Genomic DNA, 16,289 nt, shown 5'->3' with positions numbered 1-16,289 from the left:
ACAATGTCCGAGTATTTTTTTCAGACCCGATCACTAAAGCATATCATACACATAGCTTTCATACAAACGATAACCGAGTTAACAACAGTGCGCGGTCGTATCTTCTTTTCGCTATTTGGCGTTAATTGGAGATACCAAGTGCAGCCAGGTCTCTCACCATCTGATCTCTCCAACGGAGTTGAGCCCATCCTCTTCCTCTATTTCCACCGGCGGGTACTGAATCAAAAACCTTCAAAGCTGGAGTGTTCTCTTAAATCCGGACAACATGATCTAGTTAGCGCAGCCACGGTCTTTTGATTCGCTGAATTACAAGGTCTGTCGCAAAAGAAAGTCAAATTCAAAGTAGTTTCATTGTGCTTCGATACAGCGTTTAGCCCGGTCAATTAGCTTTTCAAATGAGTGTTTAAGGTCATTTTTCGGAATGCTCTTGAGAATATCGGTCGTCGCCTTTTGGATAGCTGAAATGTCCTGAAACCAGTGTGCTTTCATGGGCAAATGAAGTTCTCCAAATAGGTAAAAATCACAGGGTGCCAGATCAGGTGAGTAGGGTGAGTGATTAATGGTTAATATGGAGTTTTTTGTCAAAAAATTAGTGACAAGCGTCGACCAATGACACGGCGCATTATCGTGCAACAGGGGCCAGGACCTGCCTCACGGTATTGTGGTGAGCACGACGAATGCGTGACAAAAGACGTTTCATAACACCAAGGTGAAACACAGCATTAATCGTTTGGCCAGGTGGGATGAACTCTCGGTGTACAATACCCTCGGAATCGTAAAAACAAATCAGCATTGTCTTTATTTTTGACTTCTGAAGACGACTTTTTTTCGGTGATGGCTCGTCTGGATGCTTCCATTCGGCACTTTGACGTTTGGTTTCGGGATCATGTTGGAAGCACCACGTTTCATGACCAGTCACAATCGAATATTTGTAGTTTATGTCCTTTCTCGACTCCTTAATCAAATCCTTACAATGTTGAATTCGTAGTAATTTTGGCTCTTCAGTCAATTTGTGCGGAACAAACTTGGAGCAAACCTTCCGTAAACCCAATTTATCTATCAAAATGCGATGAATGGAGTCTTTGGTGATATTTAACTCCATTTCGATGTAACGCAAAGAAGATTTCGGCTCATTCTTAATAAATTCCTGCACTTTTTCAATATTGTTTTGGGTAATCACTGATTTTGGCCGGCCCGACTTCTGATCGTCACAGAGGTCCTCACGACCTTCTTGGAATCGCTTAAACCACTCATGCACATTACTACGGGATAGGCACTTTTTTCATCATTTGAAATGTTTCAGTAAACGTTTTCCCAAGTTTAAAACAAAATTTAATATTTGCTCTTTGCATTTTACGACCGATGACCAAAAGCTGCTGTCACTTTTTGATCGATAACATCGATTGTAGTTATCCAATTGTCTTAAAATTTTTACGAAATGTCGACAAGAGATCAATCTTTTTATTTCATATACCCACCAATAGGTGGCGCCACCAGAAACAGTTATATTTAAAAAGGTCTGTTTCTTTTGCGACAGACCCTGTATGTCAATGTTGCCGTATATCTCGTACAGCTCATCGTTCCATCGACTGCGATATTCGCCGACGCGACTGCGCAAAATACCACATATCTTTCGCAAAATCTTTCTCTCGAATACTCTTAAGGCTCTGCAGCTCATATTATTGTCTCCAGCAATTGATTGAAGAAGAGGAGTCACACGTTAGGGGTATCCTTGTCTGAAACCTCACTTGGTATCGAACGGCTCGGAGAGGTCCTTCTCGATCCGGATGGAGCTATTGGTGTTGCTCAACTTTAGTTTACATAGCCGAATTCGCTTTGCGGGGATGCCAAATTCAGACATATCGGCAGCTCCTTTTCGTGGTGTCAAAAGCGGCTTTAAAATCGATGCAGAGGTGGTGTGTGTCGATCTTCCTTTCACGAGTCCTTTCTCAGATTACGCCAAATGGTGAAAATCAGGTCGATAGTACATTTTGTGAGTAAAGTGTAAAGCCACACTGATAAGGTCCAATGGGTTTGTTGACAATGGGCTTCAAGTCTTTCACACACTACTATTATTATGGAGGCTTATCTCATGGTAATTGGCGCAGATTGTGGGGCCCTCCTTTTTATGGATTAGACAGAGCTTAACTTGTACAACCAATTCGAATTATAAGGACAATACAAATACCGTTCATTCGTCAATTCATTGATCGTTGCGCACCCTATTGAGATGTCTAAAGATAAGCATCGAAATTTTATTAAAATCCTAGTCTCTGCTCACAGTCTAAGTTATTTGTATTCACAATAATACTTACATCAATTTAAATAATTATTTTGAATATTTGGATTACTTTGCTAATTTTATCATTTTTATTTTGCAGAAACAATGAAAAGCGTAAGGAAAAATCACGCGATGCGGCCAGATGCCGGCGTTCACGCGAAACGGAGATCTTCAGCGAATTGGCACAGATTTTGCCATTGCGCAAAGAGGACGTCAACCAATTGGACAAAGCATCTATAATGCGCATCGCCATAGCTTTCCTGAAAGTACGCGAAATGCTGCAGTTGTGTAAGTATAAATTGAAATATACTTGAGAGTATTGATGCAGTGATGACTCAATTTAATTTCATTAACATATTAGCTATGCTATTGTTTACAACAAAATTAATATTCGTTCTCTTTTACAGTCCCTAAAATTCAAGATCTTCTTGGAGATATAAAACTAGACAATGATATTGACGATAACTCCAATAGTTCAACTCAAATGTCCGTTTCAACAACGGAAAACACCGATGGAAAATTTGATTTACTCAAATGTGCCGAGGCAACACAATTTATCAAACAGACCTTGGACGGTTTTCTGATTATACTCTCCAATGATGGCGACATTACCTATGTTTCAGACAACATAACTGATTATTTAGGCTTAGCAAAGGTTGTAAAAACTCAAAATTATTAAATAGTAGAACAAAACCAATAACTTTTTCTTTTTTATTTCATTTAGATTGACATACTCGGCCAACAAATTTGGGAGTACAGCCACCAATGTGATCATGCCGAACTCAAAGAGGCGCTAAACATCAAACGCAACCGTCTGCCCGATAAGATTAAAGATGAGAATATGATCGAAGAAGGCATTTCGACCGAGCATCGTGATCTTTTCGTGCGTCTCAAATGCACATTGACCAGTCGTGGACGTAGTATCAATATCAAGAGCGCTTCGTACAAGGTTTGTTCGAAGAATTTGCCATATTTGTAGTCCAAAAATATGTTGTATTAATTTTTATCTTTTTCTCCATAGGTTATACACATAACTGGTCACTTGGTGGTTAACACGAAAGATGATCGTGTACTGGTCGCCATCGGTCGCCCAATACCGCATCCCTCCAATATAGAAATTCCACTGGGCACTACAACATTCTTGACAAAACACTCTTTGGATATGAAATTTACATATGTGGATGAGAAGTAAATTGACACAATCACATGTGTTTTGAACAATTGAGATTCGTTTATTAATATTGTGTTTTTCTTTCTGCAGAATGCAAAATCTCTTCGGTTACAAGGCCGAAGATCTACTTGAGCAATCACTGTTTGCCTGCCATCATGGCGGTGATTCGAACAGGCTAATGGCAACATTCAAAACCGGTAAGTGAAAGCGTTGTCAGTCATAATAATAGATTATTTAAGCATAAAATTATTTATAATGAAGATAAGTGCATATATACTATAGACCCCTTCTACCATATCTAAACTATTCTAGCATTATACTTGTACTATATATTTACTGATTAAAATAGACACGACACGTAGAGATTAGGTATCAAAGTGTAATGTAAAAATATATTAAAGAGAGTGCAAAAAAACCATATATGAATGAGAAGAGCGTTCGGTGTGTTGCGCATTACGAGGTGAAACAAATATTATACACAAGATAATTAGTCTTATCACTAAAGTTTGTTGTAAGCGCAAGTACTCATTTCGCATCTATTTACATACATACATGTCATATGTGTACTGGTCTATGATATTTTGTGTATATTGTATACAATTTGAAAACACCTCAGAGCTGAGTTCATAAATATTCTTCACAAAATGTTGTTATACTAAGGCTCTCTGTCTTCGATTTATCAAATCATGCAGATTAGCGAATCAAAAAAACAACTGGTATAAATACGCTAAACTGGTATAATCAAACTTATTGTCCAGAGTAGTGACGCATCAAAGTTGGCTTGATATAACTTTTCTATCTATCAAAATCCTGTACTAATAAGCTCTTTGGAATGTTACACTGTGCAACATAATTCTTCAGTATGTAATTGTATACAATTTCCACAAGCGCGTTGCGTTACAAAAGTAGGGAGCACAAGCTGTGACGACAGGCGAATGCACGCATTTAAAGTGCCACACAAAAGTTGAAAGTTGAACGTTTCACAAATGCTGCGCCAATGCACCCGGCATTCGCATCTTCTGCTGCACAAGCAATTTTGCTTTTTAGCGTTTTGTATACACTTGCAAGCAGTGTGCTTTCGCTACAGCGAACAATACCTTTTGTGAGAAATTACAGTTCGAAAAACAGGAAATTACTGCAGAATATACCGACGATGAAACGATTTTATTATGAGAAATTTATACGCTTGAAAAATGATTTTCGAAAATTCGAAGTTAGAATAGTGATTTTCGTAAATACAAAAAAAGATTTCTATCCTTTACTTTAGGATATACTTATGTTCAACCGAGGTAATATCAAAGAGAAAGGTTTATAGGCTTTAAAAAGTGATTTTCGAAAATTCCAAAAAAGGGAAAAATAGGTTATTTGATGATATAGCTACGACGAAACGATTTTATTATGTGAGTTAAAGTCACATACGTTTAAAGTAGCGATTTTCGAAAATTCGAAATTAAAATAGTGATATTCGTAAAGCCTAAAAAAAGTATAAAAATAAATTATTTTAAAATACACCTATGATTAACCGATTTTAACAAGGGAATATTGAAGTAAAAGGTTTATAGGCTTTAAAAAGTGATTTTCGAAAATTAAAAAAAAGAAAATCAAAATAAAATATGTTATTTGACGATAAACCTACGATTTTATTATGTGAGTTAAAGTTATATACGTTTAAAATTGTGATTTTAGAAAATTCATAATTAAAATAGTGATTTTCGAAAATTCCAAAACAGCGACACTAGGTTGTTTTGGGATAAACCTACAATGAAACGATTATATTATAGGAATAAAAGATTTATATATTTAAAATAGCGATTTTCGAAAATTCGAAATTACAATATTGATTTTCGAAATTTCAGAATTAATTAATTATCAGATAAATTTTTAAATTGTTGCCGTAATAGACTTTAAAGTATGTACTTATGTTTTTTTATTTTCGAACATTACGTTTACTAAATCATCGATTTACTAGTCGAAAAGCACTAATTGCCCACTGTATTAAAACAAGAAAAAAATATTAACGTTACTCTCGAAATTTTGCTGATTTGTCTGACACACCCGAAACTCATGCACGAATTTCAATTGTTGCCAACGCTGCTGCTACTGCTGCAACATTTTGCATTGACTCGTGCAACGCTTATCGTGGGCAACATTTCTCTCAAGTTTAGGGTTTGTCAGGAATTTATTGTTTCCCCACCGCACCGTAACCCCGCTACATTTGCACAATATGCAGCAGTCCTTACATATTGTATATTACAAACGGAAACCAGTATTTACGATGTGGCTGCTAGACTGCAAAAGTCGTGTAGGGTGTGAGTTTGTTGAACTTGCGGCGTTTACGGCGAATGACGTTTGGAAAGAATGTCTGCTTGCAGCGAAGTTGGCTCGACAATTTTACAGTCTTTATCAGCTTGCATTCATTTCACGTTGCATTTCATTGCATATTATTTCGTTTAGCTTCATCTTTTTCTTACTTTTTCTTTGAATTTGCCTTCACTTGCATGAAAGAGGATTTCTATCTGATTTGCCGTCAGTGTTTACCAAAAAGTCTTTGCAAGCACTTTCAACTTTATGTGGAGAGTTTCAACAAAGCTATATGCTTAAATGTGATAAATTACTTTATATTAGTTCCTATCTTGGCGATACCGTGCACTATGCTGAGTTGTCATGGCTTTCCTTTATTAACATAACTTCGATACTTTCTCCAGTTCATTGATAATAATGAAATGTTGCGCGTAACAAATGCTTTAGTTTTTGCACCAGTCTATCTTATCTAAGTTGAATAGTTATCTTAAGAACCAGTTCTACTTTTTCTAGTGTATATGTGTATTTATTCAAAATTGGTTATGAAAAGTTCTCGATTCATACAATGTATTATTTATTTTTGTTAGATTTATGTATATTGTCTCCAAAGCCTAAGTTTTTTATTGACATATTCATAGATAAGATTTTTTTTTGATAAAGAACGAAAAACTAGTGGCGTCATAGCAATTATCTTAGATTACTGAATAGTCCAAAAGAATTTTTTATAATCTTCGCATGTTTTAGCTGTTATTGTTGTTTGTAATATGGTTGACTAAGATATATGAACTTCATTGGCTTCAGCGGATTTTAGTTTTCTTCGCTTTCGGTTCATTTTTGAAACGCCATTGGCAAGATTATTGAACATTTTCGAAGTCATGTTCATAAACCCACGTTTCGTTACCACTAATGATGTGTTGTATAAATGTAGGATCCTCAGCTAAGTTGTCAACCATTTCCTTCTCGCGATTAAACCTCAATCTAGCATAAAAAATTATTGTACAAATGAATGAAAAAAAAAAAAAATTATCCAGTCCGGGTCAAATTTGATCAGACCATTTCTTTTGCGTCCTCTACTCGAGATTAAAACTCACACGAACTTAAAAAATGGTTGTACCAATTTATGAAAAAAACGTATCCAGTCCGGGATTAGTCCGGGTCAAATTTGATCAGACCATTGCTTTTGCGTCTTCTACTCGCGATCAAACCTCACACGAACATAAAAAACTTTGGTACCAATATAGAAAGAACAATTAATTTATTTAAATGCACAAGTCCGGGTCAAATTTGATCAGATATCAGTGCTTCTACGCAATTCCTGTTTGTTCCTGATAGCTTTATTTTCGCGACTTTCTGTCGAATAAGCGATATGCACATTAGAGATGGTCACCATTTAGACGCCATAGTTGCATGTGCCGACATTCAAACAATCACCACACGAACTTCGCAAATTACTTCACGCTTGATAACTGCCACAAGCCAACGGAAGCATAGCTTGCAACTGCTACAACGTAGACGGCAATGCTTTCCCACGACACTTTGCACTGGCAAATTATGCATGTAATAAAATTGGCGAATGAACGCCGAACCACTCCACAAATACCACCCCCACATACCAACCGAAAAACACCACTCATCGCAGACGCATTTAATGCGGCTGCCTCCTGCTGTTGCATACACTCGAGTTTAACTTAAGTGCATTAACATAAAATGGCAATAGTTTTCGCAATCCATTGCCGCCGACGCCTGTCTTCATTGACTCACAACGCTCCCGACTGCTCCTGCCATTGTCGAGCTGCTGTCGTGGCATTGGCGCGCACGTTCCATGCCTTTGTTGGTGGTCGGCTGATGAGTGCAACGGCCGTTGTCTCGCTTTTTCGGCGATTGTGCACGGAAGAGGTGAGGAGGTGCAGCAGCTAAAAAGTGCAAGCGTTGACTCCAACTTTTTGGAACTTTTTTGCATGTGGCAAAATTATTTTACCGTGACTGCACAGCGACTATCACGAGTTGAAAGCGGCGACGGCACTTTCTGATTTCAGCCATTTAGAAGCTGGCTTGTGGTTGGATTTTAAGTTATTCATAACACTAAGCCATATTTTTCCGCAAATGGTAATGCATTCTTGACAACGGATTAGCAAAGTTCTCGCCTGATGACGGCGGATATGTTTGTGTTGGCACTTTATTTATGCAAATTAGTTTAGTAGCCACAAATAACGAGCTTTTAGCATAATAAAATTAGAGAACATAATCAGAGTAAACACCCTCAACATGTGTAGGTATGTGGAAAATGATATATAAAAGCTGTTAGATGGTGGGTTCGAATTTAAATTTTGGTTAGTTTTGCAAAAATGATGCAAACGGAAGTACTTACTAGTTTTAAATCGTCGCCGAGGTTTCTTAAGTCGTCAATAAACTCGTAGGCTTACCTTGCTTATTTGGTGACGATCGGCTTTAAAGAAATCGTTACCTGGCATATGAATGACATACTGTTACTTAGTCGTAGTAAAAAAAAAACTTTCGTTAAAGATTGTTGACAAATACAAGAAGAGCTCGCAGAATTTTTGAGAGTCACTCAAGCAGCCTTATCAAAACGTTTAAATCATCCCGTTCAAAAGCAAAGAAATATAGTTGACTTAGGCTGTATTGAAGCCAAGAGACTTTGAAAGATCACTTAGCATGTCAGAAATGGTGCTTGAATGCTACAAAAAAAGTAGTTTTTGCAACGGATTGTGACTGGTAATGAAAAATGGATCCATTACGAGAATCCTAAACGCAAAATAACATATGTGAAACTTGGCCAACCAAATCAATGGCAAAGCTGAATACCCACGACACCAATATAATGTTCTGTTTTCAGAAGAGTGTGCTGTATTATGTGCTCCTAAAGCCAGGAGAAACCATTATTGGAGAACGTTGCCGTTCAAGTTGTGAACGAAGTCATCTAACGGTAGGCCCAGCAAACGTGCTGTTTCGACGGGGTCGGACCATAAGGAGAGGGGTGTCCAATGTGTAGTGTTAGCTGGGCATGCAAAGAGGTGGTTAGAGTCATGCGGGGACTTGTTCCATGTCGGGGTCCATTATGGCTCCACTGTGAATGGCGATTAGTGCATGTCTGAAGTTAGTTGCGTCGGAAGTCTGGCCGACGTATTGTCTTATGTCATCGACGTGGTTAAGGAAGAACCTCTTGTTCTGGTCCGCTTCAAGTAGATAACTGATGATGATGATGATTTCTACGAAACCCTCCTTATGTGGGAGTATGTGAGCCTCACTGTGCAGAGTTTCGATAGGAGGTATCAAGAGCATCCCGTCATATTGATACGGTGCAGTTAAGGACCGGACGACTATTGCCTTGTATGTTGCCGGCTAGTGACTTGAAGATTTTATTGCGGCTCTGTACTTTGACTGTGTCAAAAGCTTTTGACAAATCCAACAACGCTACAATGATCGTCCTCTCGCAGGATGGTTTTTGGTTGAGGCCATAAACTATCTTGGCGTTTATGACATTAAGTGCTGTGGTCGCACTGTGCACTTTTCGGAAGCCATGCTAGTGGTTCGCTAGACTCAGATGGTTTGTGAAGGTCGGAATGCCTCATGTGGAAAACTGGGAAAAGTTATATGGCTCCCCTTTGTTGGCGGATTGTCCTGGTTGTGGCACCACCCTTCCACTTTTCCGATTTGCACTCTCTCGCATTCCGGTTCTGCGTTACCGAAATTGACCTGGATTTTATCCAGCCAAGGGCTGTTTTTTCGGAGAACTAACCTCGTTTGGATCGGTAGGTTTTAAATCTTGATAATACTCGGCAATCTCTGGTAAATCCTACTTAGAAACAGCGACTGGAAAGTTTTGCATTATCAGCTTTATGGCCGAGACCCTGCCACTTTTGCTTACCATTTGTTTCGATCGATGCAGAACGCCCTCACTATAATAATTCACTTCAGAACAGTGTATCAAAAATTAGCTTGATTCCTTCTTGACCGCCAAATCAGCGCAGTTCTTTTGCAATGGAATCCACAAATTGCCAGAAAACTCGATACATTAGCTGTCTTCGGTTCATCAAGCGTTAGAGAGTAGCGAATCGAACAAGTCATGCCTTGCGTTTTCTATAGAAAAAATATAAATTTTTTCTGTTTTCAAGTTTTTATTTGTATTTTCGTTTTTGAGAGGAAGTTTAAAACAAATTAGTAAAACAAAACCTGGCAGCATTGAAGAAAGCGGTTATACCATTTTGGTGAGAAGTCTGCATACTTTCTTGTACTATCAAGTTCAAATCGTTAACTTTGATATTGCTTTCACATCAAAGTTTTTCACTGGGGACTACCGCTCAAAGACAGCGAGCAGATAATTTTCATATCGAAGACAGCTTTTATAAAATTTTTTAAGGGGGTATTCGGGTCTAGAAGTATGAATTTCAGCTAACTTTTAAAGTGTCGTAAAAAAAGGCACTTAATATTTTTACTATCCATTTTTTTATTAGTTATTTGTTAATTTTAGAAGAGTACAGAAAAAAATTAAAAACTAAAAAAAAGTAAAAAAAATTCAAAAATTATGAGCTGACGAAGTGGGGGGTCTCTAAAAATTTCCACTTGACCATACCCATGATTTCAACCCTCCTAGTTATCTGAAACAAAAAAAAAAAAGATTATTAATCTAGAATAATGTCGCAATGGCCGGAACTACGGAAAAGTAGAGAAACATTTTTTTTCACAAAATGGCGACTGGCTGAAAAAAAAGTTTTTTTGGGTCACTTTTTCTGATTATTTCGAATTTTTTAAAAATAATAAAAATAAAAATTTGGGGATGGGGCTAGTTCCAACCATAAACAAGCCTATAAAGAAGACTCTATAAAAATTTCAAGTAAATCGGTCCAGTAGAACCTGAGAAATCGTGGGTATCGTTCCGAAAAAGTCAGTTTTGAGAAAAACGCGTTTAAAGTTTCGTGTAAAGTTTTTTGTTCTATTAGTTCCGGCCGAACCAGTTTGGATGCCGGGTCAGAAAAATGCCTATATCTCCGAAAATAATTGGAATTTTGAAACCTCTTGTACACATATTCTTGAATAGTTAAACTTTGAAAATATAAAAAAATTTCGATTTTTTTAAATTTAGACCAGAATACCCCCTTAAGACCTCTTAGATATAAAAAGATACTTCGTTAGTAGTCATCATACCAGTAGTTATATGAAACCTGTCTTTTATTTCAAAATTATTCCTTGAACATCCTTTACTTACATTTAAAATTGCTATAAATGGATACCCAGAAGTTCCTTCACTTAAATGGAGAACCTCAACAACTCACCAACTCGAAACACCTGTAGACAAATATTAATGCATCTGCATCGCGAGTATAAATGTTCTTGGAACCTTTATAAATATGTATGTATACAGCTATGTAAACGTGTTTGAAATGTGTTTATTAAAAGTTCCTTACAATCTTCCTGTCTACATCAGAAGAGTTGGCTAGTCGAAGCATACTTTTGTTTCAACTCATAAACAACAACAACACTTGTTCTTATGCGTTTATGCGAGAATTAGTATATTTCATTAAGTCCATAAAATTGAAGTGCACATACATACATACATACATACAGAAAGGTACACACAGGAATGCTCTTTGCCATTCACTCTATATAAATAAATAAACTTTAATGCGAAATTCTCATGACTTGCTTTGGGAGTTCGCTGTCTGGCAGTGTTGGAAAATGGACGTGAGTTTGAATTATAAGTAGTAGAGTTTGTGGAAATGCCGCTGTACTGAGCTATACATACACACATACATAAGTGCAATACACTTCTGTTTCGTATCTCGTTTACGGCTTTATTTGCAAAATGCAACTTTGTGAGAGATGGCATCGCTGGCAAAGCTGCTGAATTAAACGAAAGGAAGTAAGGATGTTTCCCCAGCAGGAAATGTAATAAATTGACATTGATAGGGTAATTAATTGCTTAATTCGTACTTACTTCCTTGCTGGGTATAGCGAGTATTAGAGTATGCTAATGTATGCATGTTTATAAATTAGATAGTGCCGATAGGTTTATTATACATAATGAAACTTTTTTATAGTATATACATATGTAATGCAAATGCACCCGTTACTAAAGTAAGGACTAGAAAAAGACAGCAGAGAACGGTTTATATAGTGATAGGATGGGCTTCGAGAACCGCGCCGTTAGTTCTGCTTTCTCCGGACTGGATAAAGAAGTAAAGCAAATGGGTCTGGTAGTGAACGTCGGCAAGACCCTGTCTTCAAACAAACAGTCGTCAGTATTCAACCAGTCACCAACAATAATGACAGCCTAGAAATCCAACGCAGAATAACTCTTGTCACAGGTGTTACTTCGGACTGAGTAAGCAATTTTACTTCTCAGTCCTCTCAAGTCACTCATCATCCCGGTCCTTCTATATGGTGCAGATGACAATATCTGATGAGTTGGCGTTACGAGTTTTCGAGAGAAAGTTTTTGCGGATAATTTATGGTCCTTTGCGCATTGGCAATGGCGAATATCGCTGTCGAATTAAAAGACAGTGAATGAAATCACTCCAGATCTAAGAGAATTTGACGCAGTTCGGTTATAACCAAGTAAGATGTGTTAACGCCAATAAAGAAGAAGAAGTCATACATTTAAGGGGGTATTCGGTCTAGATGCAGGTAATTTTTAAAGTGTCGTAAAAAAAGGCAATTAATATTTTTACTATCCATTTTTTTATTAGTTATTTGTTAATTTTAGAAGAGTACAGAAAAAAATTAAAAACTAAAAAAAGTAAAAAATTTCAAAAATTGTGAGCTGACGAAGTGGGGGTCTCTAAAATTTCCACGTGACCATATCCATGATTTCAACCCTCCTAGTTATCTGAAACAAAAAAAAAAAAAGATTATTAATCTAGAATAATGTCGCAATGGCCGGAACTACGGAAAAGTGGGAAAATTTTTTTTTCACAAAATGGCGACTGCCTGAAAAAAAAGTTTTTTTGGATCACTTTTTCTGATTATTTCGAATTTTTTAAAAATAATAAAAATAAAAATTTGGGGATGGGGCTAGTTCCAACCATAGACAAGCCTATAAAGAAGACTCTATAAAAATTTCAAGTAAATCGATCCAGTAGAACCTGAGAAATCGTGGGTATCGTTCTGAGAAAGTCAGTTTTGAGAAAAACGCGTTTAAAGTTTAGGAGACAATTCTAGTGAACACGGACGCCACGTCACAAAATCGGCTGTATCTCCGAAAATAAGTCGAATTTTGAAAAATCCTTCCAGGGTCATATTTTTGAAAGTCTAAACTTTCAAGATATGCAAAAAAAAATCGATTTTTTCAAAATCCTAGACAAGAATATCCCTTAATGCTAATATAACGGGGTTTTCATTTTTTATGAATGATGGACGACTTTTCAGTCGCGTATAACGTTAACCTTGCCTACGCATAATCTAAAATATCTTTTACAGGTGTATTTTTATAGCTAAAAAAGGTATATTTTGTAAGGATATTTACATTGATTTTGATCGGTCAGTTTATCTGCCAGCTATGTGCTAAAGTGATTCAATCGGGGCAATATGTTTAGAGATTGTAGCGCTGCCTTGCACAATAATCAAATAAATCAAAAACCGAGGGATTTATCTATCATCTATGCAGACGGACAGACAGATATGACTATGATTGGGTCTTCGACGTTTCCTTCTGCGTGTTACAAATTTCAAGGCAAACTTGATGTACCCTGTTCAGAGTATGAAAGAGAGCTCAACAAAATTTAAAAAAAAAACAAAATTTCTAATAAAAGATATTCTTAATTCCTAAAATGTATTAATATAACACAAAATCCAATTGTATTATCTACTGGGTTATTTTGCGCTTAATTAATGGCTTTTCCTGTATCCTTTGTGCCGTGGTTTGCTTGCTTGCTGCTGAGGAGTTCTAACAGGTAGCAAATAAATAAGGAAGGATGCAGCTAGTTTACCTTTAGAAAGTACGAAAACTGCATCCGTTATTTATTTTGATTATTTGTTGCTTTGTGCCAAGTGTATTTCACTTCGCCTGCAAGACACTGCGATGACTTATGATGATGAATGAAAGTTACGTGTTTTGCTCACATATTGAATTAGTCGGTAGTAAAGTCTTAAGCTCATTGCACTCTCATTTATGAGATAAATAATACAGTTGCTGGCTATAAATCTAATTATATTAAAATAAATATGAATAATAGTATGTTGAGTTTAATAAAGTGTGAGGCATTATGGCATTTGCTTCAAGAACGAAGCAGTTCGTTGAAAGCGTTGTAAAAGAGCGATTTGCCTCGTGACATTTTACACAACGAAGCGGCAGAAAATACTGATTTAAATTGTTAAAAAATCAAGTAATACATATATGCGATTTGTTTATTTTGAACATATACTAGCAGTCTTCAGCACAAATTATTGTCTAAAACGAAGATAGATTTTTATTGGGTTTAATATAAATTTTAATTTTTTATATTTTTAATATAATATTTAATTTTTTTATGAATAAAGCAAATCCATGAATACTATTCTAAATTAAGGGCATTAAGGGCATATTATTTGGTGTGGAAAGAAGCATTGCTCCACTAAAGAGAGCGCAACATTTATGTCGTCGGAATTAGTTTCATCGAACGGATATTTTGTAACAAAAAAGTACCCCCAAAACCAGATTTAAAACAATACGCAAAATATTTGCCAACGATTTTTACATCGAAACACTTTTCATAAGCACTTTTTTTTGGTCTTCAGCTCTTACAGCAAATTTTTTTTTTATCTCTGCGATCGACTGAGTTTGAGGAACAAAAAAAAATCACACGGAGTCAAATCTGGTGATTACGGTGGTTGATCGATGGTTTTCATTGCATTTTTAGTCTTAAATTCGGTTACAATCGTGGCTCGTTGCGAGGGTGCATTATCTTCGTGTAAAATCCATGCATTCTTCTCCCACAATTCCGGCCGTTTTCGATGGGTGTTCTCACGGAAACGCTTCAATACGATCAAATAGAACTCCTTATTGACCGTTTGTCCCTCCAGAACAAATGCATGATTCACCATAACATGAATATCAAAAAAAAAAAACAATAAGTTCGACGTCTAACCTTGATTTTTGAGCGGCTTTAGCGTAGGTTTTGTGGTTTCGGCACATTTTTTTTTCCTCCATTCCTATGATTGTTGACTTGATTGCATGTCAATCTCTTAAACCCATGTCTTATCGGCAGTTGCTCTCCATGGATGTGCGATCGAAATTCGCATCATCAAGCTTGTCCAAAGGGAGCTGTTTACGGCATTCTTTTTTTGAAAAAAAAATTCAGCTTTATCGAGACGAGTCGAGCAAGAACGCGTTTCAAACAGAAAATATCCAACAGAGATGTCGAGCTCTCTTCCCATCTCTCGCACACTTGCCTGAAGATCTTTAAGCACCATATCCCTCACTTTTTAATATTGTTTTCATCAGTTGAAGAGGTCGAAGGTCGTCCAGAGCGAGGTATGTCTTCAACGACCTCTCGACCGTCTTTGAAGCCTTTGTGCCACTCATAGGCTTGTGTTTTTGTTAAAACTCGAACAGCGTAAGTCTTTTCCAACATTCACAACGATTCTGCACACTAAACTTGGTTAAATATACAAAATTTTAGACAAATTCTTGTTCGATAATTTTATCCATTGTAAAAATCGCAACGCACTACGACTTAAGCAGCTGCTGTAAACAAACTGCTTGACATAGTAATTAAGGACAGTCCACCAACTTAGCAAAATAGATTTTTTTGAAATATCATTTACCCGAAGAATTAATTAGAATTTCCGGGAACTATTTTGTCACAATGTTTTATGTTTTGCTGCAAGTACTATCAAGCAGTCTGAACAGCTGATATACCATAGTTTTCTTTAACGCTTGGTGAATCGAAGACAGCTATTTATGATGTACATCAGCTGCTCCCTAGCTCTATTCATGTTCTACTTACGTCAAACAAACAAAATATTAGAAATTCACTTTTGTATTATCTTGTATTCCGTTTTTTCCGAATTTTTACTCAATCTACACACACTGCACTTGAAGTTTGATATCTTAAATACCTAAAAAAAGAAACGTTTTTGCAATTAATAGATATCGAAAATGCCTTAAAAATTAAATTTTTCGCGCACATTGCCAATAAGCATGATACCATATGATATATATACATATGTACATACCTAAATACTTTAAGTACACATCGATATATGTATTTATTTGCTTGTATCTCTATTGACTTAACTTCCCGGCTATGCTAGCCAATTGACAGCACGTAGCTGCCGTGACATATGCTTCTCACACACATACATACATACATATGTACCGAAGCGACATGCAAGCAGCATTACAATTAGCAGCCACACGCCGCTAACAGCAGCTTTCAGCACTTGCCACATGCTGCTGTGTGCGCATATAAGCGCGGCGCTGCAGCACCTACAACCTCCACAACCTCCACTTGCGTTTCTTTGCTGCGCGCGCTTATCTTCCCGCTGCAGTCGTCCTCTACACCGTTGTTGTGATCCTTTTCGCAACTTCACTGCAGCGCA

General features: G+C 36.9%; 1 protein-coding gene across 1 annotated transcript in view; it reads left to right on the top strand.

Moving 5' to 3' along the window:
- Positions 1-16,289, top strand: part of LOC126768085 (uncharacterized) — a 57,691-nt gene that overhangs the window by 12,622 nt on the left and 28,780 nt on the right. Inside the window, exons 2-6 of the mRNA XM_050485978.1 lie at positions 2,382-2,569; positions 2,689-2,936; positions 3,006-3,230; positions 3,303-3,469; positions 3,543-3,649. Coding sequence (XP_050341935.1) covers positions 2,382-2,569; positions 2,689-2,936; positions 3,006-3,230; positions 3,303-3,469; positions 3,543-3,649 — 935 coding nt within the window. The remainder of the gene's footprint in view (positions 1-2,381; positions 2,570-2,688; positions 2,937-3,005; positions 3,231-3,302; positions 3,470-3,542; positions 3,650-16,289) is intronic.

The sequence above is a fragment of the Bactrocera neohumeralis genome, chromosome 2, assembly GCF_024586455.1.
Source record: "Bactrocera neohumeralis isolate Rockhampton chromosome 2, APGP_CSIRO_Bneo_wtdbg2-racon-allhic-juicebox.fasta_v2, whole genome shotgun sequence".
NCBI classification, from domain to species: Eukaryota; Metazoa; Arthropoda; class Insecta; order Diptera; family Tephritidae; genus Bactrocera; species Bactrocera neohumeralis.
The sequence above is the reverse complement of the archived record's forward strand: the minus strand, read 5'-3'. Positions and strand labels throughout refer to the sequence as shown.